The following is a 27,093-nucleotide window of genomic DNA, read 5'->3' on the forward strand; positions in this document are numbered from 1 at the left end:
GGCTCATCTCAGGCTTTTCCGAGGCGGCGGTGCCCGCTCACGAACCTCTCGAGGTGGCGGTGCCCGCTCACGAACCTCTCGAGGCGGCGGTGCCCACTCACAGTTCCTCAGAGGTGGCGGTGCCCGCTCACGATCCTCTCGAGGCGGCGGTGCCCGCTCACAAAGCTCCTGAGGTGGCGGTGCCCACTCACAGTTCCGCTGAGGCGGCGGTACCCGCTCACGATCCTCCCGAATCAGCGGTTCCCGCACACAAAGCTCCCGAAGCGGCGGTGCCTGCTCACGATCCTCTCAAGACGGCGGTGCCCGCTCACGTTGCTCCCAAGACGGGGGTACCCTTCTCAGCCCCTCTTACTAGGGAGGCTGTCTGCCCTGTCTCAGCCAAGATAGCCGGCAATAAATTTCTACCCCCCAATCTCCTGTGGTCTGTCCTGCCCACACCAGCCTGGCCATCCGCCGGGGGTCACTATTGGCGGGAGCCCCCCTGGTGTAACCCTCCCGTTCCTCCTTGGTCATCTGCCATTCCCCAGTCGGGCGCTTAGGAACGTCTGGAAGCCGTTCCTTAGAGGGGGGGTCCTGTCATGAGTCCAGGTCCTGCGGTTCTCCCTCTCACCACAGGAGGTCGCCATCTCCCATCCTCCCGGACTCAATTCTCCAGATTGCATTCACCGGTCACTCATTATTGCACCCTCAGCTGTTCCCCATTGTCACAGACCACATGTTCTCCTCTCACTCACCATTCTGCCCGGCTGCTTCCTCATTTACCTGATTGCCTTCCCCATTTAAGCTCCCTGTGTTTGCTGTCCGGGGTTGGTACGTCTCACTATATTTCCCTGATGTTTGCCTGGAACCCTGCCTGCTCTCTCCCTGGATTTTCCCTGTGTATGTTTATTGAGATTTTGGTTTTCCCCTTCGGGGTGGTTTGATTTGTTTATTTTCTGTTATTATAAGAATAAAGTAAATCTTTTGCATTTGAGTCTTCGCCTCCCATTCGTACCGTGACAGTGCTTTGTTGAAATTTTAAAAAAAATTCAACATTAATTGCGGGTGCAAAAGTGACATTAATTCAGTGCCATTAACATTGACAAATCAATTATTTTTAACATTGATTCAATGGTTTTCACCTGCTCTCTTGCTATCTGGGTACCCTTTTAAAGGCGCTATACAAAATAAATTTATAATTTTTATTATTATATTGGTATGCCATCATTTTGACTTTTTATCCTATAAATATGACATTGTTTCCATTTATATAATGTTTATCAAATGTCCTTTTTTTCCCTCATGTGGCAGAAACAAGCAACCATATTTTCAAGCAAAACAAATACTATATAATGTCTTTTGAGATCATGCATTTGAGGTGATTTTTGAGCTTTGATTGAGAAACAGCCAAATTCCAGCTGATGTTCACTGATTCGCTGCAGCAGCTCACTGTAGCAATGGCTAAGAATATTTTATTTTTTTTTTACAGATGGAGGAAAGAAGTGAGGAATCAAGCTACTCATATATGATACAGTGCTTGTGTTGTTCCTCATTTGGACAGGTGTGTCTGTTAAAGGACTAAATGTAAAGCACTCTTCATCATCAGAGAGACAGCGTTCGCAGTCATGGAGTCGGTGTAATGGGACGAGAGCACTCGCAGCTGACCAGCGTGACCACAGAAGAAAACAACACCGAAGTGAAGGCTTTATATCGGTGTACTGTAATATATGAATGTTGAATAACCAAATTATGCTTTTCTTATGTAAAAATGAGTAGCACTGATGTATTTAGTACAAAGTTGCATATAGTTACGCGCAACATTATTTTATTAACATTTGTTTTTCATACAGAAGTTTAATGTGCTTTTACTCAATGGGCCTCATTCATGAAACACAAGCAGTATGAATGTCTTAAAAGCTTGTGAAACCCCTCATGAAAAATACTGATAGTATACTAATTTATATTAAATACTATAGTGTTTTTGAACCATGCTATAATAAAGTGTATTATACTGTATATATGATAGTATTTACAACACTTTGTTAATGAATGCTACAGCATACTGTAGTATTAACTGTAGTGAACTGATAAACTGTAATAAATACTGTAGTATACTTCAGTTTTTACTACAGTAAACGGTAGTGCATTGTAGTATAATATACCCATAGTTGTAGAAAACATTTGTTTATATTACCATAATTGTTATATTACCACAGCAACTATAGAATTACCACAACACATTAATTCAAGAACTTTAGTATTTATGCCTACTATAAATTACTATAGTATTTTTTCATTCTTGGGTACTTTTATTAATTTAGAAGACACTTTTTTTCCCCAGAAATGCATTCATCGTATATATTTTGATCATACGATGAATCAAACTCATGATCAGCAAAGTTCATTAGTTTACGCAGAGATTCGTTCCGCTCGTGTTTCATGAATAACGCCTAATATAAATATTTTTAATTGAACAAGTAATGTAATATATTAAATTTCAACACTACATCTCTAACCTGGTTATCAGCCCTGTCTGGAACATTTGAACAGGGTTATTTCTGAACCACAGCATGTCTGGTTTTATTTATTGTTAATGTAATTCATTAATCTCAAGCAGAATGAGTGTAAGACTAAACTTTCTATGACAAATCATGAGATATGTCAGTGCCTTATACTGTATCAGTTATATCAGGCTAGATCAGATTGATTTACTGCAACATGTGTCTCTGCTTTAACTGTCCGTCTGTCTTCACAACAAATGAGCTGGGATACTGCTGCTTTAATTAGGCAAACGTTTTCATGAAACAATTTTGAAAGATGTATCTTTGTACAATACAGCATACAGTTTTTGTAAATATTGAATTTGATGTATTATCTATGGTTTGTTGTCATTACAAATAAATACAGCCTATAGGCTAAATGAAGCTACACTTTTCCTTTCTGAATATACTGTATACGTTCGTCAAGAGAATAGAAGCAATAATATTCTTAGACTTAGAATATATACTTAGATTTAGACTCAGGTACACCAAGATCATAAAAACTGTGTTCTAAGAATGTTTTGCTAATGTTCTCGTTAAATTATGAAATTATATTTCTGAATGTTTTCTGAACATACAAAATGTCCAGTTTTTTTGTGTATTAAAAACTTTTTCTTATCCGTGTGAACATTACAGGAAACATTAAGTAAATGTTCCATTTGATTATTTTGCAAACATGATTGGGAACGCTACTTTTGAAACACATTGTAACGTTTAAAATACATCCCTGCTGAAAAAAACAATAGAACCCTGCCCAAAACACAATAGAAATGTAATGGTTTTAATGGTTGTAATGGGAATTGTATTGGTTTTACTGGAAACTATAATGGTGTCTACTGGTATGTGATGGATTCTATTGGTGGGATGTTAAATCCTGTTGGAAAAATGCCCAAAACACACTACAAAAAGGAATTTTGTAAAGGTTTTACTGGAAAAAGCTAATGGTTTATAATAGTATTTTAATGGAACCCATTAGAATTTCTGTGATGGTTTCTATTGGGCTTCTATTGTTTGTTTGTTTGTTTTAGCAGGGATAGAACAAATGTCAACCTAAAACATAAAAATACTTAATAAAGCATGCATAAATAACATTTTTGGCAAGTTATTAAAAATCATTTATCTTTGAACGAACGTTTGCTCATAAATTTGCCAGAATGTTAGCTGTGAACGTTTCCTGTAAGCTGGGCAGAAACACAGCAACGTAAATAAATTAAATGAAGGACAGCACAAACAGAATTTAGTCTCATTGCTTTTTATTATTTAGAAAACAGAAAACCACGTCTAGAATTTATGAATATATAATATGTTACTTTTGAAGGGTAAGACTAAAAAATAGCCTACTAAAAAGTATAATATTTAAGTATCGCGTCCTTTCATAGCTGTGATTAGAGGCAATTATAATAAAATAAAAATATATAAAAATAAAAATAAATCTCCTTCCCGCTAGATGCCGCCAAAACGCTTGGGCGTGTGACGTCATCGACGTGCGCCGCGCTCGGTCTGCGACCATAACAACGCCTGATAACCCTCACTTTTATCGATATCGTTTATAGGGAAATATTGATCGGAATTTATTCTCACAGCCTCAAAGGTCCTGCACACCTCGTCCCTGAGACCGACACACGGTGAGGCTGTAAATCACAGACGCCCGCGCTCTTTGTGCGCGAGGGCTTGACAAGCTGGGTTTTGTGCTGTGTTTTATTGTTAAATAAATGATCTCTTCAGATCCGAATCACTGATGATCAGCATCTCCCTTCAGATCATTTTTGCTCACGGCTCTCCTGAGGGCCTTAGACTTGTATGAATTCATGTTTTCATTCAGTTTGATGTTCGATCAGAGTATCACAGTCATATTTTTCTCATATTCACGAGTAAAACTGTCTGATTTCCGCATGATGTCTGCGATACATTGATTTTTACTGACTAAAATGAGATTTACACTAGTACTATAATAATACCGTCAAACATGTGCATCGATATTCATTGAAGTACCTTGGATCGTTTATAATAATCATTTATAGTATATATCCAGGTGTATGACAGAGTCGCAAAATATGATAGCCTCACTAAACCGTGCTTTTAACATGTACCACAGTGATACCATATAAATACAGTGTTATATGAATATGATATGATGATTCTGTGTGAACCTTGCGATTGCTATTGTTAGAAATAACAACAAATATAACTTACTTGACATTTCTTCTTCAGAAAACGTGCAGCCGACTGAGCAGCAAAATTAACACAATCTAGGCATCAAAAATAACTTAAGACATTTTTAAATGGCATATTTAATGTTCAACAGTGTTAGACACATTTGGTTTGCAAAAGTTACTGTTGTGTGTGTTGAAACTGTGAAAATGATGAAGCATATGTGGGTCTACATTAACAGTCAAAGGTTTTTGAACAGTAAGATTTTTAATGTTTTTTTCTGCTCACCAAGCCTGCATTGATTTTATCCAAAAGCAGTAATATTGTGAAATATTTTTACTATTTAAAATAACTGATTTCAATGTGAATATATTTTAAAATGTAATTTATTCCTGTGATCAAAGCTGCATTTTCAGCATCATTACTCCAGTCTTCAGTGTCACATGATCCTTCAGAAATCACTCTAATATGCTGATTTGCTGCTCAAGACACAGTTTTTATTATATTTAAAACAGTTGAATACATTTTTTTCAGGATTCCTTGAATCAATATGAAGATCCAAATATCAGCATTTATCTGAAATAAAAACTTATGTAACATTATACGCTATACTATTCAGAAGCAGTGTAATTTTATAAATTGTTTGGGAAAGAAATTATAAAAATTAACACTTTTATTTTGCAAGGATGCTTTAAATTGATCAAAAGTGACGATAAAGACATTTATAATTTTACAAAAGATGTCTATTTCAGATAAATGCTGTTCTTCTGAACTTTCTATTCATTAAAGAAACCTGAAAAAATTGTACTTTGCTGTTTTCAACATAATAATAATAATAATAATAATAAATGTTTTTTGAGCAGCAATGATTTCTGAAGACACTGAAGACTGGAGAAATGATGCTAAAAATTCAGCTTTGAAATCACGGGAATAAATTAAATTTTAAAATATATTCAAATAGAAAACAGTTATTTTAAATAGTAAAAATATTTCAAAATTTTACAGTTTTTGCTGTACTTTGGATCAAATGAATGCAGGCTTGATGAGCAGAAGGGACTTCTTTAAAAATCTTACTGTTCAAAGTCTTTTGACTGGTAGTGTGTGTATATAGTGTATTTGTTTGGAATATTATTTTTAATGCAGCCCTGACCAATAACTGTACTTTTAATGCTATTTCTGCAAATTTAACCTAAAATCACTCAGATTGTTTCACTCTTTCTCCCTTTAATAGACATTTTTTCAAAGTGCAGATTAGAAAAGTACATCCACAGAATTCCATTTCCGAGATCCAGCGTCTGCGTGTCGATGGAGGAGTCCTGCTAGAAACACAAAACGGGTGGAGAGGCTCCCGGGAGGAATGGGGTAGAGCTCTCGATGAGGGTCCCGGCAGCAAACAGCTCCGTTAGGGCAGAATCGGGCGAGATGCCTGAGAATGGACGCTCCAGGAGGAAACGTGTGCCGAAGACGTGCGACTGCTGCGGGCCCCACGGCAAGCCCCACGCGCCGGGACACCAGCAGGTGTCCAAGAGACGCGGCCGCAGGAGGAAAGAGATGCTGAGCCAAGAAGAAGAGGTGGCGGCGGAGGAGGAGGTGGTGAGCTCGGCGGCGGCCGACTCGGTGGTGACTTTAGAAGCGGACGCCGCTTCTGAGATGGACGAGGCTCCGTCTCCTAAAGAGAAGCCAGAGCTTTCCCAGACTGAGAGAGGGAGTGAAAGCACCGTCATGGTGAACGGCCTGGAGAACAGCGCTCATGCGCATCCCAGCGACACCAAAGAGCTGAGCAGTTCTGTCACACCCAATGACTTAATGAAGAAACGCCTTGATTCTTCCCTGATCAGCGCGGAGCCGGATGCGATGGAAACCGAGCCGCCCGGTCTGAGCGCTGGTGTCAACAAGGCTTCCTGGGACCATCACTACTGCAAACCCCTCGCTGAGGAGAACAGGAGCTACTCCACGGAGGAGACGGGACAGCCGTCTGCACTGCCTCCGGCTGAATTCACCACTGAGGGCATCATCGAGTGCATTCATGGTAGCGTTTGGATGAGCTCGACAACTTCTGGTGTCTCTTTTCTTTTGTTTGTTAATGAATATGCTTTTATCTTCCAGAATTCCTCGAGCAGTTCTATGGGAAATACGGAAGCTTCACTCCGTTGAGTGACACTGACGTCCTCGATCACCTAAATAAGACGTTTCAGTCTGATCTAAATGACAGGCAAGTTTAATCCCTACTGAATCATGTTTTTCTACAAGTATGGCACAAAATCAAGTCTAGATGATGTTCTTTTTCATCAGTGAAAGGAGGAACATAACCGTCAGAAAGACCTCTGGAGGTCAAACTAAATGTCACATTTTATGTGTTTTGACTAGTGCTGTCAAACGATTAATTGCGATTAATCGCATCCAAAGTAAGAGTTTTTGTTTACAAAGTATATGTGTGTACTGTGCATATTTATTATGTGTATATATAAATACACAAACATGCATGTATATATTTAAGAAAAATATGTTATGTTTATATACTAAATATATTTATATATAATACAAAATATAAGAATATGACTATATAAATGTATAATCATGTAAATATTTTCAAAATATATACTGTATTTGTGTGTAATTATATATGCACAGTATACATACAGTCATGGCCAAAAATATCGGCACCCTTGGTAAATATGATCATAGAAGGGTGTGAAAATTAATAAAAGATCAAAAGGATACAATGCAGATTAAACAAAATTCACAAAAATCTAACCTTTCATTGGATAATAAGAATTTAAAATGGGGGGAAATATCATTATGAAATAAATGTTTTTCTCAAATACACGTTGGACACAATTATTGGCACCCCTAGAAATTCTTATGAGTAAAATATCTCTGAAGTATATTCCCATTCATATTTACAATTTTGAGCACTCCAGGGTGATTATGAACATGAAATTATCCAGCCATGGCTTCCTGTTTCACAGAAATATAAATAGGAGAAAAAACAAAGCTCAAATTCCCTTAATCATCCATCACAATGAGAAAAACCAAAGAATATATTTCTGATGTGCAGCAAAAGATAATTGAGCTTCACAAATTAGTGAAGTGGCTTTAAGAAAAGAGCTAAAGCAGTGACAAATTCTGAGCACAAAACCAAGCTTCTGCTGGCCATTCCAGTCCTCTGATCTGAACCCTATAGAAAATGAGTGGTGAACTGAAGAGAAGAAGCAGCAACATGGAGCTGTGAATCTAAAGGGTCTGGAGTGATTCTGGATGAAGGAATGGTCTCTGATCTCTTGTCAGGTGTCTCTAACCTCATCAGGCATTATAGGAGAAAATTTAGAGCTGTTAAACTGGCAAATGGAGGTTTCAAAAAGTACTGAATAAAAGGGTGCCGTTAATTGTGGCCAATGTGTATTAGAGAAAAACATTTATTTCATAATGATATTTCCCCCCATTTTAAATTCTTATTATCCAATGAAAGGTTAGATGTTTGTGAATTTTTTTAAATAAAAGATCAAAAGGATTAACAATCAGATTAATTTTCACAGCCGCCTTTGAACATATTCACCAAGGGTGCCAATATTTTTGGCCATGACTGTGTATATATATATATATATGTAAACAAAAACTTTTATTTTGGATGCGATTAATCGCAATTAATGGTTTTACAGCACTCGTTTATATATTAAATACATTTATAAATGATATGAATTATATGAATATACATATATGCATGTAAATATTGTAAATACATTATAAATATACACAGTACACACATATATTATGTAAACAAAAACTTTTATTTTGGATGCGATTAATCATTTGACAGCACTAGTTTGACTAAGGTTTGCAGGTCTTTGCAAAAACCTTTTACCAAAAATGTGGGATTTTTTTTTTTTGGAAATAATATCTGATGTTCTTTTTCATCAGTGAAAGGAGGAACATCACCTTCAGAAAGACCTCAGGTCCTTCTGCATGTATTTTGGATTTAAGTTTGCAGGACTTTGCAAAAACCTGTTACCAAAATGTGGGAACTTATTTTTTTTGTAAATAATATCTACACTACTGCTCAAATGTTTAGGGTTAGCAAGTCAAAAATTATTCTTTTATTCAGCAAGGACACCTTCAACTGATCAAAAGTCACAGTAAATACATTTACATTGTACAAATAAAATCTATTACAAATAAATTACCACAAAAACTTTCCACAAAAATATTTCGTTTTCAGCAGCTTTCTGTTGGTCAACAAAGCAAATTTGTGTGACCAGCTTGAACCTGTGGGGAAATCTTTCGCCCTCATGAGAAATTCCTGATAACAAGAATACCTAAACATTCAGTTTTCAACACTGATAATAATCAGAAATGTTTCTTGATCAGCATATCAGAATGATTTCTGAAGGATCATGTGACACTGAAGATGCTGGAAACCCAGCTTTGATCACAGGAATCAATTGCATTTAAAAAATTTAAATTGTATTTTAAATTGGAATAATATGTCACTACATTACCATTTTTTCTGTTTCTTCTAGTGCGATTAATCACGATTAATCGCATCAGAAATAAAGTATATATATTCATATAATTTATATTATATAAAAATATATTTAATGTATAAACAACATTTTTCCTAAATATATACATGTGTGTGTGTATTTATATATACATAAAAAATATACACTGTACACACATTATGTAAACAACAACTTTTATTTTGGATGCGATTAATCGTTTGACAGCACTAGTATTTTTGATCAAATAAAGCTTTGGTAAGCAAGAAAACACTTCTTTCAAAAATATTAAAAATCATACCAACCCCTAAATTTTGTGACAACTTTTGGTTGCACTTTATTTTAAGGTGTCCTTGTTACAGTGTAATTATACATTTAAGTACTGAGTAATATGTATTTACTATATGGTTAGAGTTTGGATTAGGGTTACTTGCATGTAATTATGCATAATTAATTGTTATTATAATAGTAAGTACATGTAATAAGGACACCTTAAAATAAAGTGTTACCGTTTTTTTCATGTGACTTAACAGGATTATATGGTTGAACTTGACAAATGCAGAAAGCAGTTTGGAAAAAGGTGATTTGATGTGTTTAAAACTAGCCATCTTCGTGTTCTGTGTGTTATGCTACAGGATGAAGCTGATAACAAAAGAAGTGGCCAAGTACAGGGCTGGTCTGGCCTGTGCTCCTATGCATTTCTTCCAAGTGACCTACAACAAGCACACTTTGACCTTAGATGACCTTTCAACACTCGATGACCAAAACTGGGTCAATGATCAGGTAGGCCTCTTTGAAATCCATGTTTATAAACAGCATATACATGTACACTGAAGTCATGCAGGATTTGATGTATGTGTTTTTACAGGTGATTAACATGTATGGAGAACTGATCATGGAAGCTACGAATCATAAGGTACAGTAAAAGCATTAATGGCATCCACTGGAACGGCAAACACGGTCCTGAATATCAGACCGAATCATAGCTGTACTGAGATTCGGAAGAGCTGAGTGTGTGATATTGCTTAAATTTATTGCAAAAGGGTCAGTCAAAAGCTGTGTTTAGTTTAATAATCAATATTTTGGGGGCAAACATGTCTGTAGTGTAGCAACATATAAAGGTCAGCTCACATAGTACACACTTTCAAACAAAGCAGCTGTCTGTTAGTGAGCAAAGCATATTTGTGTGACCAACTTAAAAAAAAATCTTTCGCCCTCATGAGAAATTCCTGATCGCAAGAATACTAATTAAATGACTAGAACATTTGCCCAGGAAAATTTGCAGAACAACAGTAATTAGCTCTGATAATTATAGTTATTTAATATACAGTAGTAGGTATGTTTTCTAGAGGCTATGCATTACTGGCATAATAATCATCATACTTGGTTTCTGTATGTTTAAAAAAAAAAAAAAATCATTTGCATTTGGAAATCAGTGTTGTGGCTCTTATCTTGCGAATTAATAATTTCTGACGCCTTGTCATTTTCTAGGTTCACTTCTTCAACAGTTTTTTTTACCGACAGTTTGTAGCAAAAGGTTATGAAGGAGTGAGACGATGGACCAAAAAGGTGAATGTCACGGCATGCAATCATCACACACAGATGCAAAAAGCTTGCATCTCATCTGTTTTTGTTTATTGCATAAGTCTCCTGTAAGATTTTTGTCTTTCCCAAGTCAACTTTTTGTTCTTTTCAACAAATGCTCGGTAAAAGGAGGTGATTAAAGCATTAATTCACCCAAAATATCATTTCTGTTATCATTTACTCATTTACATTTTGTGCTGCAAAAACACAGAAGAAGATAGTTTGAAGAACATTGGGAATCAAACAACATTGAAGCCCAATGACTTCCTTTGTAAAAGGAAAAAAAAGAGACATTTTTCAAAATTATTCTTATATTTTGTTTAATTGCTTTCTTTCTAAAGAATATGGGATTTGTGTCTCATTACTGTTATTTTAAGGAATAGAGGCACTGTACAAACAATGAATTATGTAAATTCCAAATCATGCAAAGTGCCTAATGTCTTCCGTCTGTCCATATTTGCTCAGGTTGATCTGTTTTCTAAGACACTGATTCTGATTCCTCTCCACCTGGAGATCCACTGGTCGCTCATAACTGTGGACGTCTCCAAGCAAAGCATCAACTTCTACGACTCCCAGGGCATCCTGTTCAAGTTCGCTGTGGATGTGAGTGTTTTGAAGGGTGATTCAGACTGAAACCCTCACAGAGACCTGACGTGTGACTCTCATCCACAGAACATCCTGAAATACATCCTGGCAGAAGCGAAAGAGAAGAAACAAGCCGTCTTTCAGAAGGGCTGGAAGATGGTCGTCAACAGGACCATTCCACAGCAGAAGAACGACAACGACTGTGGGGCTTTTGTCTTGGAGGTAAGAAATGTTAGGTTTGGGTGGACTGATGAGACACAGTGCAGTGGTGCTTTAGATTTAGCTAAAAATACCTAGATATATTCATGGCTGTCAGTGGGCAGGACTGGGCAAGAAATATGTCTCGTAAACAAGCTAAAGGCCTGTTCACACCAAGACAAATGTTCAGTGTGAACATTTCAGTTTGAATGACACGAACATCTAAACGCTGTTTTGTTTTTTGTTTTTTACAGAGGTGTTATAATTGCTTTTCTGAAAACTGGCCAACTAATAAGATTCACACTTTTGATTACATGTTCAGGACCAATGCTGTTACATAAAACTTAGTGGCAACTTGGTTGCATTTTATGCATTGTTCTAAACAGACAAATTGAATGTGAAAATTTGACCAAATGTCAAAAAATGAGGAAAAACTTGTTTTATTTTTTTAAATGATCGTGAAATAAAAATTCACCATATATTTTCTAAACGCACAATCAAGATTTTATTGAGAACATTTAATCCCTGCATAGGTTTTTTTAAATGTATTTTTTAATGTTTTGAACTCGTAACCAGTGAAAACAAGACAAACAACCAATGCATAGATAGAACTAATCATATAACGCGTTTATTTACAAAAGAAAACAGAATACAGAAGGAAAGATTTGTCGCATCGTAGCTTTAATATCTGATTTGTGTTGTTCCATGCATTAGTTGTTAATGGTTGCTGAGTAACATAACTTGCCGCTTTGATATTGAATTCAATTAATACATTTATGATGAAGTCACACAACTTTTTCCACTTATCCGCCATAATTATGACTGTCAGTGGGAAAAGCAATGGTATAATGAATTAATTAAAAGCAATTATACAAAATCACATGAACAAACATTTTCCACTGAACAATGACAAAAAAATTAATCACTTAAGATCCCACAGATTCTGATGTTCAGATGAAAAATCAAGATTAATAAGAAGCTAATGTTCTACTTTATTTATATATCTGTAATAAAATTACTCGTATCGTGATATAAGATTGTGGTTATTGTGGCCATAACTAATACCTGCAATGCAATCAAGTGAACTAAGATGATAAAACTGAGCATCTTCTTCATTTGGCAGTACTGCAAGTGCCTGGCGTTCATGAAGCCGCTGCTGTTCACTCAAGAGGACATGCCACGCGTCCGCAAGAGGATCTACAGAGAGCTGTGTGACTGCAGACTGTCTGACTGTCTAAACCAAGACAAAGCCACATAGACAGGTGTGTGGATGACGAACACAACAGGAGGGAAAGGACTTCACAACAAGACAAAGAAACCCAAAGTTCAGGTCAGGCAAAGCGGGAGGTTCCCAATATTTGAGCCTGTCCAATCATTCCTGTCGGTTTGCTGGAGTTCTTCAGGACGCGTTTACCTCTTCGCAGTACATCGGCGGCTCAGATATGCCTTTTCCCAGCGTCCTCGACCTTGAATTTAATGAAGCCTGCGACGACCTCTCAGAGAAACGAACGGAAGATCCTCAGCAATGGAGACATTTTTCTGTTTCTGGCAACCACAAAGATTCAAAACCTCACAAGCGTGTGGATGTTTTATTTTTTTTTTACGTATTTTATTTTAAATTTCATTTATAATACAGCCATAGCACAGATTACGTGTTTCTATCAGGTTTCTTTTTGTAAAGAACATATTTTTTGCTTTGCAGCATGAAACTTGAAGGACTTCGTAGTTTATAAATGTCACGCCGTTGTTGAGGTACAAGAAGCATTTAATGAATGTACTGTCAAACACCAGAATTCTACTTGTACAGTCGAGCTTGTAACTTGAAAGCAGATTTTGTGGCGATACTCTTAAAAGTCCTGGACCAGATTGCTTTGTTAACATTTGATCATCCTCTAAATATGTTCCCAGATGTTTCTAAAGAAAAAGTTTACTTGCTGTAAACCAACCGCCAGCATTATTTGGCCATTATGTTGTTGCAAACTGCTGTTCTCTCACTTCTGAGCACTTTCCGTTGTTTTTCCTCGAATGCATCGGCGGTTAAAATTGATTTTGTAGCATGTGGTTTTGTCGTTAATTGAAGTCAGTTAAAGGTCATTTTTAAATGAGCACAGTGCGATGAAAGATGCAGGTTTCTGCCTTTTTATTTATACTCTTTTTAATGGGGAAGACTGATCTGAAAATATCATTGAAACCTGGCGTTCTGTCATTGGTTAATACAAACTCATGGTCTCATGAAAATGCATATAAATAGTACAGAAATTCTTGGTAGTGATACGCAAAGATTGACTTTGGCGTGCATGTGATATGCAGCTACCCCAGAACCCTAACCCTACCCATTGCGTTTCATATGCACGCCAAAGTCCACTTTTGATCGAAACAAACTCATGCTACTGATACGCACTTTCATGAGATCAGGTTGAAATTCGAGCAGAATAGGAGATTGCTGATTGTTGCGGTTGTGTGTGCTTGAGTCATCTTTTCTGTTCTGTGTGAGGAGCATTTTTCTACCTTGTGATGCAGTTTGGTACAAAAACATGTCAGGATAGTAGATTTATACTTTTGTCAGTGACCCACCATTTAAGAGCGATACTGTCATTTAGTTACTTGAACCAACGAATCATAACCTCAGACTGAGTTTCTGACTACTAGTTTCATCATTATTTAAAAATACATAAAACCATGTTGAATAACCAGTGCTGTGTCTGTTATTGTGTTTGCAAATGCGTATGAAAGGAGGCGCTTAACCTTCACAAAATGCTGATTTTCCAACTCAGAAGGTCAGTGTAAATGTTAGCAATTTTTGCAACCCTGTTATCAAAATTTAAGATGTCTAAATAGTTTAGAATCCTGTTTTTAAGTAATAAAATAGTTTTATATACATTGGAATGGGTTGAAGTTCAATTATTTAATGACTGGAATTGATGCAAAGAGTTGTGCAGTAATTATTACACACTTGTGTTGTTGTTTTATAGCTGCTCACATTGTTGTTTTAAATGTGGCCAGTATCAGATTTCCAGTGTGAACAGATCATGGTTCTGAAATGACCCGCATGCATGAAAGAACAATACAGGGTTGCCAGGTTTTCACAACAAAATCCACCAAATTGCTTCTCAAAACTAGTCCAAATCTACCCGATCATGTTCCAGGGATAAATATCACATTAGTGCGGTCACGTCAACCCACGAAGTTGAAAAACAACCTGTGGAAACAGTGGAAAAAGTAACCCAATTCCGCTGGAAAACTGTGGACTTGGCAACACCTGCGCAGCACACTGGAAATAAATTCGAATGGAGCCAAAATGTCAATTTTTTAACATCAGTGCTGATAATTAACCTGTGCACTATGCTGATTTCCAGTTATAGCGACCAGACATTACTAATCATTTTATTTTTTTGTAATAGTTTGTGTGTGTCAGCAAACCAGACTAGATTCACTAGCAACACATTTTACATCTGAGATTATGCATGCAGTAGATGCTGGGTTCATCTCAAGACAAACAGTGGGAGTCTTACAAGGCATTTTATAAAACAATTTATTAAAAAAAGAAAGATTACACATGCCAGACTACATGAGTTTCCTAAAGCACTAAACTAATATGTACATCACACACACACACAGAAAACTGGGTCTGTTACTGTGCACCCCTGTCATAATCCTGTTTTAATCAAATGTTTAAAAAAAAAAGAAAATTGGCAGAAGGCACGTTTAAGATTTCTGCACCAGCTTCCCATAACCCCCTCTGGCGGGGTCATAGTCCTGCCTGTACTCATCTCTGACCTGGAAACACAAAGAACAAGCTTGTAAAAACTGCTCTGGCATCTGGTACACAGATTTACATTCCCGAAACAGAGCCACATAATGCTAGATCATGGAAAATAACACTGCATGTACAGTGGGGTCCAAAAGAGACACACATCAACAAAATACTGAAATTCATGTTAAATTGAGACACTAAAAAGAAAATATATGTGTGTGTGTGTGTGTGTATATACACAGGTGCTGGTCATATAATTAGAATATCATCAAAAAGTTGATTTATTTCACTAATTCCATTCAAAAAGTGAAACTTGTATATTATATTCATTCATTACACACAGACTGATATATTTCAAATGTTTATTTCTTTTAATTTTGATGATTATAACTGACAACTAAGGAAAATCCCAAATTCAGTATCTCAGAAAATTTGAATATAACTTAAGACCAATACAAAGAAAGGATTTTTAGAAATCTTGGCCAACTGAAAAGTATGAAAATGAAAAGTATGAGCATGTACAGCACTCAATACTTAGTTGGGGCTCCTTTTGCCTGAATTACTGCAGCAATGCGGCGTGGCATGGAGTCGATCAGTCTGTGGCACTGCTCAGGTGTTATGAGAGCCCAGGTTGCTCTGATAGTGGCCTTCAGCTCTTCTGCATTGTTGGGTCTGGTGTCTCTCATCTTCCTCTTCACAGTACCCCATAGATTCTCTATGAGGTTCAGGTCAGGCGAGTTTGCTGACCAATTAAGAACAGGGATACCATGGTCCTTAAACCAGATACTGGTTGCTTTGGCAGTGTGTGCAGGTGCCAAGTCCTGTTGGAAAATGAAATCTGCATCTCCATAAAGTTGGTCAGCAGCAGGAAGCATGAAGTGCTCTAAAACTTCCTGGTATACGGCTGCGTTGACCTTGGACCTCAGAAAACACAGTGGACCAACACCAGCAGATGACATGACACCCCAAACCATCACTGACTGTGGAAACTTTACACTGGACCTCAAGCAACGTGGATTGTGTGCCTCTCCTCTCTTCCTCCAGACTCTGGGACCCTGATTTCCAAATTAAATGCAAAATTTACTTTCATCAGAGAACATCACTTTGGACCACTCAGCAGCAGTCCAGTCCTTTTTGTCTTTAGCCCAGGCGAGACGCTTCTGACGCTGTCTGTTGTTCAATAGTGGCAAGACACAAGGAATGCGACAGCTGAAACCCATGTCTTGCATACGTCTGTGCGTAGTGGTTCTTGAAGCACTGACTCCAGCTGCAGTCCACTCTTTGTGAATCTCCCCCACATTTTTGAATGGCTTTTGTTTCACAATCCTCTCCAGGGTGCGGTTATCCCTATTGCTTGTACACTTTTTTCTACCACATCTTTTCCTTCCCTTCGCCTCTCTATTAATGTGCTTGGACACAGAGCTCTGTGAACAGCCAGCCTCTTTTGCAATGACCTTTTGTGTCTTGCCCTCCTTGTGCAACGTGTCAATGGTCGTCTTTTGGACAACTGTCAAGTCAGCAGTCTTCCCCATGACTGTGTAGCCTACAGAACTAGACTGAGAGACCATTTAAAGGCCTTTGCAGGTGTTTTGAGTTAATTAGCTGATTAGAGTGTGGCACCAGGTGTCTTCAATATTGAACCTTTTCACAATATTCTAATTTTCTGAGATACTGAATTTGGGATTTTCCTTAGTTGTCAGTTATAATCATCAAAATTAAAAGAAAAAAAAAATTGAAATATATCAGTCTGTGTGTAATGAATGAATATAATATACAAGTTTCACTTTTTGAAAGGAATTAGTGAAATCAACTTTAATGATATTCTAATTATATGACCAGCACCTGTATATATATACACATATGTGTGTGTGTGTGTGTGTGTGTGTGTGCGTGTATGTATATGTATGTGACCCTGGACCACGAAACCAGTCTTAAGTGTCAATTTTTTTTAAATTGAGATTTATACATCATCTGAAAGCATGAAAATGGTCTCATGCTTCTGGACCTCAATTATATGATTTTTTTGCTAGTAACAAAAAAATAAATAAATAAAACATGTTCCCCAAATATGAATGTAATAATCATTGTGATCATAGTTATTTAATTGTGTGCTTTATCACTCACCTGCCCGCCTGACTTGCCCCGGCCGTACTGTCTGCCCTCTTTAAAGCCTGCGTCCCAGTCTGTTCGGATGATCCGGTCATCCAGCCGCGTGCCATTAATAAACCTCAGAGCGTGCTCAGCATCAGCGCGAGTGTAATATCTTCACATCAGCGGTTAAAGAACTGACACTACTTCACAGTCTCTGTGTCTGAAAGCGAAAGTCTTAGCCGAAATTCAAATGTGATTGTGATTTTAAAGAACTAATATCAGAGGAAATTAAACGACTTCATACTAATCTCAAACACTGATGAGGAAATATGCAAAAGCTGCATTTCCTAAAAAGATAGTTCTCCCCTTAAAATAACAGAAAATTGATGAATTCTAAACCCATTTTCACACAGAGCACATCAAATATGGTAAACGGAAGAACAAATATGCAGTTTTGATGGAATCTAATTCAAAGCAGAGACAGAAATCGCTCAGGCTTAATTAAAAATGTCTTCATTTGTCTTTTAAAAATGACCTAAAGTCTGAGATGAGTAAATGACAGTTTTTATTTTTGGTGGACTGTGCCTTTAAGAGGTTTAATTTGAATTGAATTGAGAGAGAATGGTCAGCATTTCACACCCCCTGGTTCGGAGTTGAAAGGATACTCGACGAAACAGAAACCGCAGGCGGTCTTCTTGACTTTGTCGAGGCCGATAACGATCCTCTTGACGTCTCCGCTCTTGGAGAAGAGCTCGTGCACCTGCTCCTCTGTGGTGTAGAAGGACAGGTTTCCCACATACAGCGTGCAGCTCTGCTTCAGCAGCTTCTCCTGCTCGTAACGGTTGCCCTGCAAAGATGTTCACATTCATTCCCAGCTGCTGTTTGAGTAAAGACTGCTGCACAAATCTGCCTCCATCATCAACTGTTTAATCTTTGGGATCACAATGGTTTTGTTTTGTTTGAAATAAAACACTTTTCTTCAGCAGGGACACATTAAATTGATAATGTTACGGATCATTTACATTTCAAAACATCAAAGAATTCTGTAAAAAACCATGAATCACAATTACAGTGGTACAAAAGTATCAAATCAGCATATTAGAGTGATTTCTGAAGGATCATGTGACACTGAAGACTGCTGAAAATAGAGCTGCCATTATATTAAGTATAAAATATATTAATATAGAAAACAGCTATTTAAATTATACTAATACTTCCCAGTATTACCTCTTTTTTTTTTTTTTTTTTACTTTTTCATTAATTAAAGCAGCCTTGGAGAACATTAGAATAAAAACAAAAAAAGTCTGTAGCCTCACAAAAGGTAAACTGTAATGTGTAATATATTATACACACACACACATTATTCAAGGAACATTAGCTATACATTTGTTCAATTGCAAAAATTTAATTAAATAAACAATAAAGTTTGTATAATCTATAAATGAAAAAGAGAACGAAAAAATAACTATTTAATTTTTCGAAAGACAAAATAAAAGGTGCCAGAATGTTTGATACATCCTTCTCGGAAGGAAAAACAAAGCTCACCTTAAAATGTTGGTCTCTATACTGGCTTATATCCACATATGAGTCGCTGAAAAGAGCATTTAATTTAAAAGACATGGTGAAATGAATAAAATAAATTCAGATTCAGAAAAACTAAATGTTTTTCAAATCAGCATGGACGAAAAGAAAGCAGAAACGCGTTCTTCTTCTTCTTCTTCTTCTTCTTCTTCTTTCAGTTCGCGGTGGTAGAACAGTGCATTACCGCCACCTACTGTTAACTAAAACACAGACCACTGTGAACTCTTGAACTCAGATGCCTTTATTTGTGTATAATAATAATAAAATGCTTTTAAAACGTTTTAGTGAACGTTTGTCACCTTTTCAACTAAACCATCTCTGTCAGGCTGGAAAATAAAATAAAATATTTATTTGTTTGTTTGTTTAACTGACCGATGGCTCCACTTCTCATTTGTGGTGGCGGTACGTTCAACTGGAAAGAAGAAGAAGACTTCTCATTTGTTTCATGCAAATCTCGTTTTGTCCCGCGAGATCCAGCATGGACGTGAACACAAACAGCGGCTCCTCTGCTCGAGCAGAAAGAAAACAGCGAGAAAAGGCGAAAATCATACAGCGAGAGAAACAACGACAGACGGTGAAGACGGTATGAACACGACTAACACATAACGTCGTTATAATAACCTCACATGAGCAGAAACGGTAACGTTACAGCCGGCGAGACGAGCTAATCTTCAGTTAAACCCCGGCATAGATGCTCATGCTAACCACAGTTTGTGCCAGAATGCCGTTGCTATGAAAACCGGTGGTTTTGTGCCACTTCCAACGTTTACTCGACACAATGAATAAACCACAGTAGGATTGTGAAAGCCTCTGGCGGTGTTGCTTCGGAGTCACTGAGGTGTGTGTCTCTGTCACAGATCTCCAGGCTCCTCCAGAAGACCGAGGCGGAGCGGACGCAGGAGGACCGGGCTCTGCTGCAGGAGCATCAGGACACGGTGCAGGAGCTGAGCCGGAGGCAGAGCCGCAGATCCCTGCTCAAGAGGAAACAGGAGGAGGTGGACATCCATCACGAGAGACCACCCTAAACCACATTAACTACTGCATGCACTGCAAACCGTGATTGTCTTCCTCAGTGTTTTTGTTTTACAGTCCACATATCCGAGCATCCTCAAATCAAGATGCATTTACTTGAGATGCCAAATGAAGAATTTAAGTCTGGTTTTCTGAAAAAATGAACAAAATTAAGTTCACGGCAAGAACCAACATCTGTCAGTGAGGAGTGAAAATCTTTTAAAGCGGTTTAATTGTCTGAGCCCACTGACGGATGTTTGTTCTTGTTTTAATCTTCATTTTGATTGAATTCCACAGAAAACAAGACTTTTAAGTGTCTTAATCTTGACAGTCAAAAATACTGACGAAGAACGTTACAATCCATCTGTTTATGGAAAATGAATTAATATTTTCCGACTTTGAAGTGTTGCTAACTTATTGTGTGATCCCTAAAAAATTTACATTTAGATGCAGTTGCTTTTAATTTGCTTTACTAATTTACTTAGATTTACATAAAACCTGCAGAGACTCTGATACAGATACTAAACATGCTTTAAAAGCTGTTCTTCCAGGATGACACACAAGTTTTTAATACTAGGGGAAGATCTCCCAACATGTTCTCTCTGCCGTTTATCCATTAATCATGTTTTATTAGATTGTGCTGGTTTTATTTTTTTTATTCAGTTAACTCTTTTTGAAGAGATTTTTAACAGAGTTAAGCCAAATAGAGTTTTACCAAATACAGTTAGCAAAAATAAATGATAAAAATCAACCATCATATTTCTCGCCATGAAAATAGAAGCTGGAACGGCGTTAAACACAAACAAACAAGAGCTGCTCTTCATTCAGGTGTAGCATGAATACATTCCCAGACGCTCTACATCCAGAGATTCATGATAAATCTGGCAATTAATTCTCAAACAAATGATACTTTGTATTATTTTTGCAATTTACGATTGAATCCTGTGGCTTTGTCAGAATCTCCACCAGTGCAGTTCACCTTCAGTTTGAGGAATGCGATGAACTTTATGCACTGCTTCTCTTATCGACTGGTGATATAAATGTGTTTGTGATGGTTTCAGGTGTTCGATGATGCTGAGAACCTGAGGGCTAAAGTGAAGCAGCTGGCGGAGGCGCTGCAGCAGGCCAAGCATGTGGTCATCTACACCGGAGCGGGAATCAGCACGGTGCGTCTTTCTCATACACACAACGGCTAGATAGAGTGCATTAAAACCAATGAAATAGTGACTTCTGCTCATTTTAGCATTGCCAACAAAATAATATTGAAGTGTCGTGAAACCTAAAACACATTATTTGAGACACATATGAACAGGTTGCACATCAGTGAAAACAACAATAGCACTCATTATGTCTATTATTAAGGGTTTAGTGGGGGGTTTTTTCACTTTTTTGGAGCAATTTTGTTCTTCTGGTTCAAAAAGCAAAGCTGAACCAACGTCACAAAGTCTGCGTCATCAGTTTTGAGTTGTAAATGGTTGTAAATATTAGATATGTTGTCCATCTCTGAGTTAATGGAGTAAGTTTGTGTGTTCTGGTCAGGCCGCCTCTATCCCAGACTATCGGGGGCCCAATGGCGTGTGGACTCTGCTGCAGAAGGGCCGATCTGTGAGGTGAGGGATACACTATTACAGTGAATATGATTTAGAGTTTAAGATGTAGCCCTGCCTACTGTTTTTGTTGTGTGTTCTGGTGCCACATGCTAACATCTGTCTGTCTTTGCATCCGTCAGCGCGTCAGATCTGAGTCGAGCTGAGCCCACTCTCACGCACATGTGCATCTGGATGCTACACAAAGTGAAGATGGTGAGTGACGACGCATGGTTTATGTGAAATGTCTCTGGGAATGATCAGAGTACCCAAATACATACAGCACACTGACATTGAGCTGTTTGTACTGTATAGCAAATCTCAATAGATTGATTGTTATATCGGCGTAAAATGGATATATAGTTCTTTTTTGAAGTTTGATCAGAAGGTACAGTACGTTACATATTCTAGTAGCTGGGAGCAGAGTTATTCAAGTGTCTATCTGTCTAGTAACTGATTACATGTAATCTGGATTACGTAATTAGATTCCAAAAATTAAGTACTTGTAATTTGATTATATTACATTTTAAAATGCTCATAATCGGATTACAGTTACTTTTTTTATGGATTACGTGATTACATATTATTTACACGATGGCAGTAAATTATTTATAATTCATTGAAGTTTAAAGTTTACTTTTTAAAAATCCTACTGTGTGTCATGCCATTTATCTTTGACTATATTTACAATATGGAATGGTCATGTAAACGTCATATAAATAACTTATAAATATATCATATATAAATTAAATAACGATCATATAAATAACGATCCATGCTTCTGAAAAAACACTATGTATGAAACAAATAAGTATGAAATTTATTATTGTTTATGAATGGTAAGTTTAAAACAAGTTGGGTGTAAAAGTAATCGAAAAAGTAGTCAGAATACATTACCTAAAATAAATAACCTAGGTTACGTTACTAGCTAGTATTCTTCATGTAATCTGTTATCAGTAACAGACTACAATTTGTAAATAATCTACCCAGCATTGTATCCGCACACACAAAATATACTCATGTAGGGCGATATATCATATATTGATTTATCATCACAATACAAGTCGCCGTTATTTATATAGTGCTTTTTACAATACAGATTGTGTCAAAGCAGCTTTACAGTATTAAACAGGAAAATAGTGTCGAAGTAAATGTAATTTGTAACTAAATGTAGTTATATTATCATCACCCAGCTACAATATACCTAGTCTAGCTAAATGCAACTATAAGGCATAAAGATATTATAAACATTATGATTTTCTGTAAAGCTGCGTTGAAACGAGGTGTTTTGTGAAAAGTGCTATAGAAATATTTTTAACTTTTGCAGGTTCAGCATGTGGTCTCGCAGAACTGTGATGGTCTTCACCTGCGCAGTGGTTTGCCCAGACACGCTCTCTCTGAACTCCACGGAAACATGTTCATTGAGGTCTGTGACTGAGATTTGCAGCATTTGTCATAAATTTAAAGTGAAAATGATTTACTTGTCTTAAAGGATAGCACAGAGATATCAAAATCTAATGTAGAATACGTTTTTTTTACTCCCAGTTTTAGAGCTTAGAACAAAACATTATTTCAAAACTGTTCATATAATATCATTTATTTTTTAATAAATAAATCTGTGACACAGGTGTGTGATTGCTGCTCTCCGGCGCGGGAGTTTATCCGGCTGTTTGACGTGACGGAGCGCACGGCTCTGCATAGACACGGGACGGGCCGCCTGTGTCCTCACTGCAGAGCGGAGCTCAGAGACACTATAGTGCACTTCGGAGAGCGCGGCACGCTGGAGCAGCCGCTCAACTGGAAGGGGGCCGCCGAGGCCGCACAGCGGGCCGACCTCATCCTCTGCTTGGGCTCCAGCCTGAAGGTGAGCATGTGACTGGAGCAGGTTAAAGGGACAGGTCACACAAAAATGGACACTGTGTCATCATTCACTCACGCTCATGTCGTTCCAAACCTGTATGACCGACTTTCTTCTGTTGAACACAAAAGAAGATATTACGAAGAATGTTGATAAGCACATAGGTTTGGTTCCAGTTGACTTCCATAGTATTTTTTGGCCATATCTGGGAAGTCAATGGGAAGTGAAAGTGTTTAAATGGCAAAATATCTTCAAAACATGTTATACTAGTAGTGATGGGAGAAACAAACCTTTTTGAAGCTTCGAATCAATTAAACCAATTGCTTTGCAAAGCAATTGGTTTAACTGTTTCGAAGCACCTGCTGGTTAAAAGTGCGTAAATGCAGCAAAAACTCATATGCATAAAAACAGCTTTTAAAAACCCATTGCAATTTTTTTTTATTTTATTGAAAGTATAATACATTATATGCCTTAAAAATAATAAAATACCATTAAATATGAAGTGTCTGTGTAATATGTGGTTTTATTAATTTGCAGGGCTTGTTTTGTTTGTTTTACGGAAAGCTTGTGTAGTGAGGCCAGTAAGAGACTATTAACTGCTTCTCATCCTTTTAGTTACACACACGTCTATAGATTGATGAAACTGATCCGAGATCAGGTAAAATCATAGATGCTTGTTCAATGGTTCGGCGCTGGGGGGGCGATCTCAATGAACTCGCATGTAACGTTTCGAAACAGTTATGACGTAACAAAGCCTTGTTTACTGAAATCACGTGACTTTGGCAGTTTGATACGTGCTCCGAACCACTGTTTCGAAACAAATGATTCACAAAAGTTTCAGAGCTTCACGAAGCAGTGCTTCAAAAGTTCATTCAAAATATATAATGTTCCAATAAATTGTTCCACAGTCGGTCGTACAGGTTTGAATGACAAGGTTTTAATTTTGAGTGAACTGTCCCTTTAAATGATGTAATCCAGAGGGGCGTGGCTTAAATCTTAGACCGCTGGTAGCATAGATATGTACAGGTGCTGGTCATATAATTAGAATATCATCAAAAAGTTGATTTATTTCACTAATTCCATTCAAAAAGTGAAACTTGTATATTATATTCATTCATTACACACAGACTGATATATTTCAAATGTTTATTTCTTTTAATTTTGATGATTAGAGCTTACAGCTCATGAAAGTCAAAAATCAGTATCTCAAAATATTGGAATATTACTTAAGACCAATACAAAGAAAGGATTTTTAGAAATCTTGGCCAACTGAAAAGTATGAAAATGAAAAGTATGAGCATGTACAGCACTCAATACTTAGTTGGGGCTCCTTTTGCCTGAATTACTGCAGCAATGCGGCGTGGCATGGAGTCGATCAGTCTGTGGCACTGCTCAGGTGTTATGAGAGCCCAGGTTGCTCTGATAGTGGCCTTCAGCTCATCTGCATTGTTGGGTCTGGTGTCTCTCATCTTCCTCTTGAGATTCTCTATGGGGTTCAGGTCAGGCGAGTTTGCTGGCCAATCAAGCACAGTAACACTATGGTCATTGAACCAGCTTTTGGTACCTTTGGCAGTGTGGGCAGGTGCCAAGTCCTGCTGGAAAATGAAATCAGCATCTCCATAAAGCTTGTCAACAGAAGGAAGCATGAAGTGCTCTAAAATTTCCTGGTAGATGGCTGCGTTGACTGTGGACTTCAGAAAACACAGTGGACCAACACCAGCAGATGACATGGCAGCCCAAATCATCACTGACTGTGGAAACTTCACACTGGACTTCAAGCAACATGGATTCTGTGCCTCTCCACTCTTCCTTCAGACTCTGGGACCTTGATTTCCAAATGAAATGTAAAATTTACTTTCATCTGAAAAGAGGACTTTGGACCACTGAGCAACAGTCCAGTTCTTTTTCTCCACAGCCCAGGTAAGATGCTTCTGACGTTGTCTCTGGTTCAGAAGTGGCTTGGTAGCCCTTTTCCTGAAGACGTCTGAGCGTGGTGACTCTTGATGCACTGACTCCAGCTTCAGTTCTCTCCTTGTGAAGCTCTCACAAGTGTTTGAATCAGCTTTGCTTGACTGTATTCTCAAGCTTGCGGTCATCCCTGTTGCTTGTGCACCTTTTCCTACCCAAATTATTCCTTCCAGTCAACTTTGCATTTAATATGCTTTGATACAGCACTCTGTAAACAGCCACACCTTTCAGTAATGACCTTCTGTGACTTACCCTCTTTGTGGAGGGCGTCAATGTTCGTCTTCTGGATCATTGCCAAGTCAGCAGTCTTCCCCATTATTGTGGTTTCAAAGAACAAGAGACACCCAGAATTTATACTGTAGGGATGGTCATTTATTCAAACTCAAATGTAAGTATTCTAATATTTTGAGATACTGATTTTTGACTTTCATGAGCTGTAAGCTCTAATCATCAAAATTAAAAGAAATAAACATTTGAAATATATCAGTCTGTGTGTAATGAATGAATATAATATACAAGTTTCACTTTTTGAATGGAATTAGTGAAATCAACTTTTTGATGATATTCTAATTATATGACCAGCACCTGTATAGCTAAATGCCCTGACATAGTTTGGAGGCATTGCTTGGTATTTTTTTTTTCGTATGTTATTTAAGCTTTTATGTAAGCAGCAGCAATATGAAATGTTAAAAGTTTAACATGTTGCGATATTTGTCAAAATGACATTTAGTACTAAATAATGCAGCTGTGTATTGTGTGTTTGTCCCTCAGGTGTTGAAGAAATATTCATGCTTGTGGTGCATGAACAGACCAGCCAACAAAAGACCAAAGCTGTACATTGTAAATCTACAGGTAATATTTCCCTTCATAAAACCACCCTTGATTCTTCTGTATTTCATCAAATGAAATGTGGCTTTCAGTTTACATGATCTAACGGCTTGGTGTGTTTTCCTTATTTTAGTGGACACCGAAAGATAACCTGGCTACTCTGAAAATTCATGGGAAGTGTGATGCTGTGATGGGTCTTCTGATGGAGGAGCTGGGTTTGGAAATTCCCGTTTACAGCAGGCAAGACCCACTTAACATTGAATACATGTGTGTAATATACTGCTAAGGTGCTGTAACATTAGCAGGCAAAAACTTCCACCGTGCAGCTTTCTGTTGGTCAACGCAGCAAATTTGCATGACAAATGTGAGCCTGTTTGCAAAATGGTTGTGGGGTAAACTTCTACCCTCATACAAAATACCTGACCGCATGGATTCCTATTATAAAGGCTGGATTCGCTAAGCAGTACGGTAAGAGAGACCGTGCTTCATTGTGAATAATTGACACAGCCACTGACTTCAGGACAGCAGAACAGGAAGTGCTAAAACACTTGTTTTGTCTGACTGCTGTTTAAAGTCATATATTTTAATCTAAAGCAGCTGTCGGTTATTAATATTGCCTGTAATTTGTATGAATAACAGATCACAAGACCCCATTTTGAGCTTGGCTAAACCACTCAGTCCACAAGAGCAGAAGAGCCACACTCGTACAGAGATAGCGCCACCTGCTGCTCTGGAGGACGCTTCGCCAGACGCGCAGGCTCAGGGTGAAGCTACGGCGGTTCAGGGCGGCTGGTTTGGAAGAGGATACGCCAAAGCACGCAGGAAAAAGAAGACTGTGTAGTTCCTGAAGCACGACGTGCCACACAGCTGCTCTGTTGGGTTA

The 27,093-nt window shown here is 37.7% G+C and overlaps 4 protein-coding genes across 4 annotated transcripts in view; 3 read left to right on the forward strand and 1 right to left on the reverse strand.

Annotated features, from left to right (window-relative positions):
- The window catches only part of anos1b (anosmin 1b), a 69,909-nt gene extending 67,006 nt beyond the window's left edge, over positions 1-2,903 (forward strand). The window contains exon 14 of the mRNA XM_058760985.1: positions 1,469-2,903. The gene's annotated coding sequence lies outside the window, so the exon portion shown is untranslated. The remainder of the gene's footprint in view (positions 1-1,468) is intronic.
- Positions 2,904-3,981: 1,078 nt separating this feature from the next.
- senp5 (SUMO specific peptidase 5) lies at positions 3,982-14,373 on the forward strand. The gene is made up of 9 exons (XM_058760491.1): positions 3,982-4,144; positions 5,902-6,699; positions 6,777-6,882; positions 9,802-9,949; positions 10,035-10,082; positions 10,658-10,735; positions 11,216-11,353; positions 11,423-11,557; positions 12,657-14,373. The coding sequence occupies exons 2-9, from the start codon at positions 6,045-6,047 to the stop codon at positions 12,789-12,791; spliced, it is 1,443 nt and encodes a 480-aa protein (XP_058616474.1). The 5' UTR covers positions 3,982-4,144; positions 5,902-6,044; the 3' UTR covers positions 12,792-14,373.
- Positions 14,374-15,048: 675 nt separating this feature from the next.
- Positions 15,049-19,140, reverse strand: ncbp2 (nuclear cap binding protein subunit 2). The gene is made up of 4 exons (XM_058760494.1): positions 18,924-19,140; positions 18,044-18,225; positions 17,412-17,550; positions 15,049-15,310 (listed from the first exon to the last, which is right to left on the reverse strand). The coding sequence occupies exons 1-4, from the start codon at positions 18,996-18,998 to the stop codon at positions 15,239-15,241; spliced, it is 468 nt and encodes a 155-aa protein (XP_058616477.1). The 5' UTR covers positions 18,999-19,140; the 3' UTR covers positions 15,049-15,238.
- Positions 19,141-19,386: 246 nt separating this feature from the next.
- sirt7 (sirtuin 7) lies at positions 19,387-27,051 on the forward strand. The gene is made up of 10 exons (XM_058760492.1): positions 19,387-19,542; positions 19,817-19,954; positions 21,032-21,136; positions 21,510-21,580; positions 21,700-21,772; positions 22,884-22,982; positions 23,184-23,420; positions 26,154-26,234; positions 26,344-26,450; positions 26,850-27,051. Exons 1-10 carry the CDS (start codon positions 19,405-19,407, stop codon positions 27,049-27,051), a joined length of 1,251 nt encoding a protein of 416 aa, XP_058616475.1. The 5' UTR covers positions 19,387-19,404.
- The last annotated feature ends 42 nt before the right edge of the window (positions 27,052-27,093 follow it).

This window comes from Onychostoma macrolepis, chromosome 22, assembly GCF_012432095.1.
Source record: "Onychostoma macrolepis isolate SWU-2019 chromosome 22, ASM1243209v1, whole genome shotgun sequence".
NCBI lineage: Eukaryota > Metazoa > Chordata > Actinopteri > Cypriniformes > Cyprinidae > Onychostoma > Onychostoma macrolepis.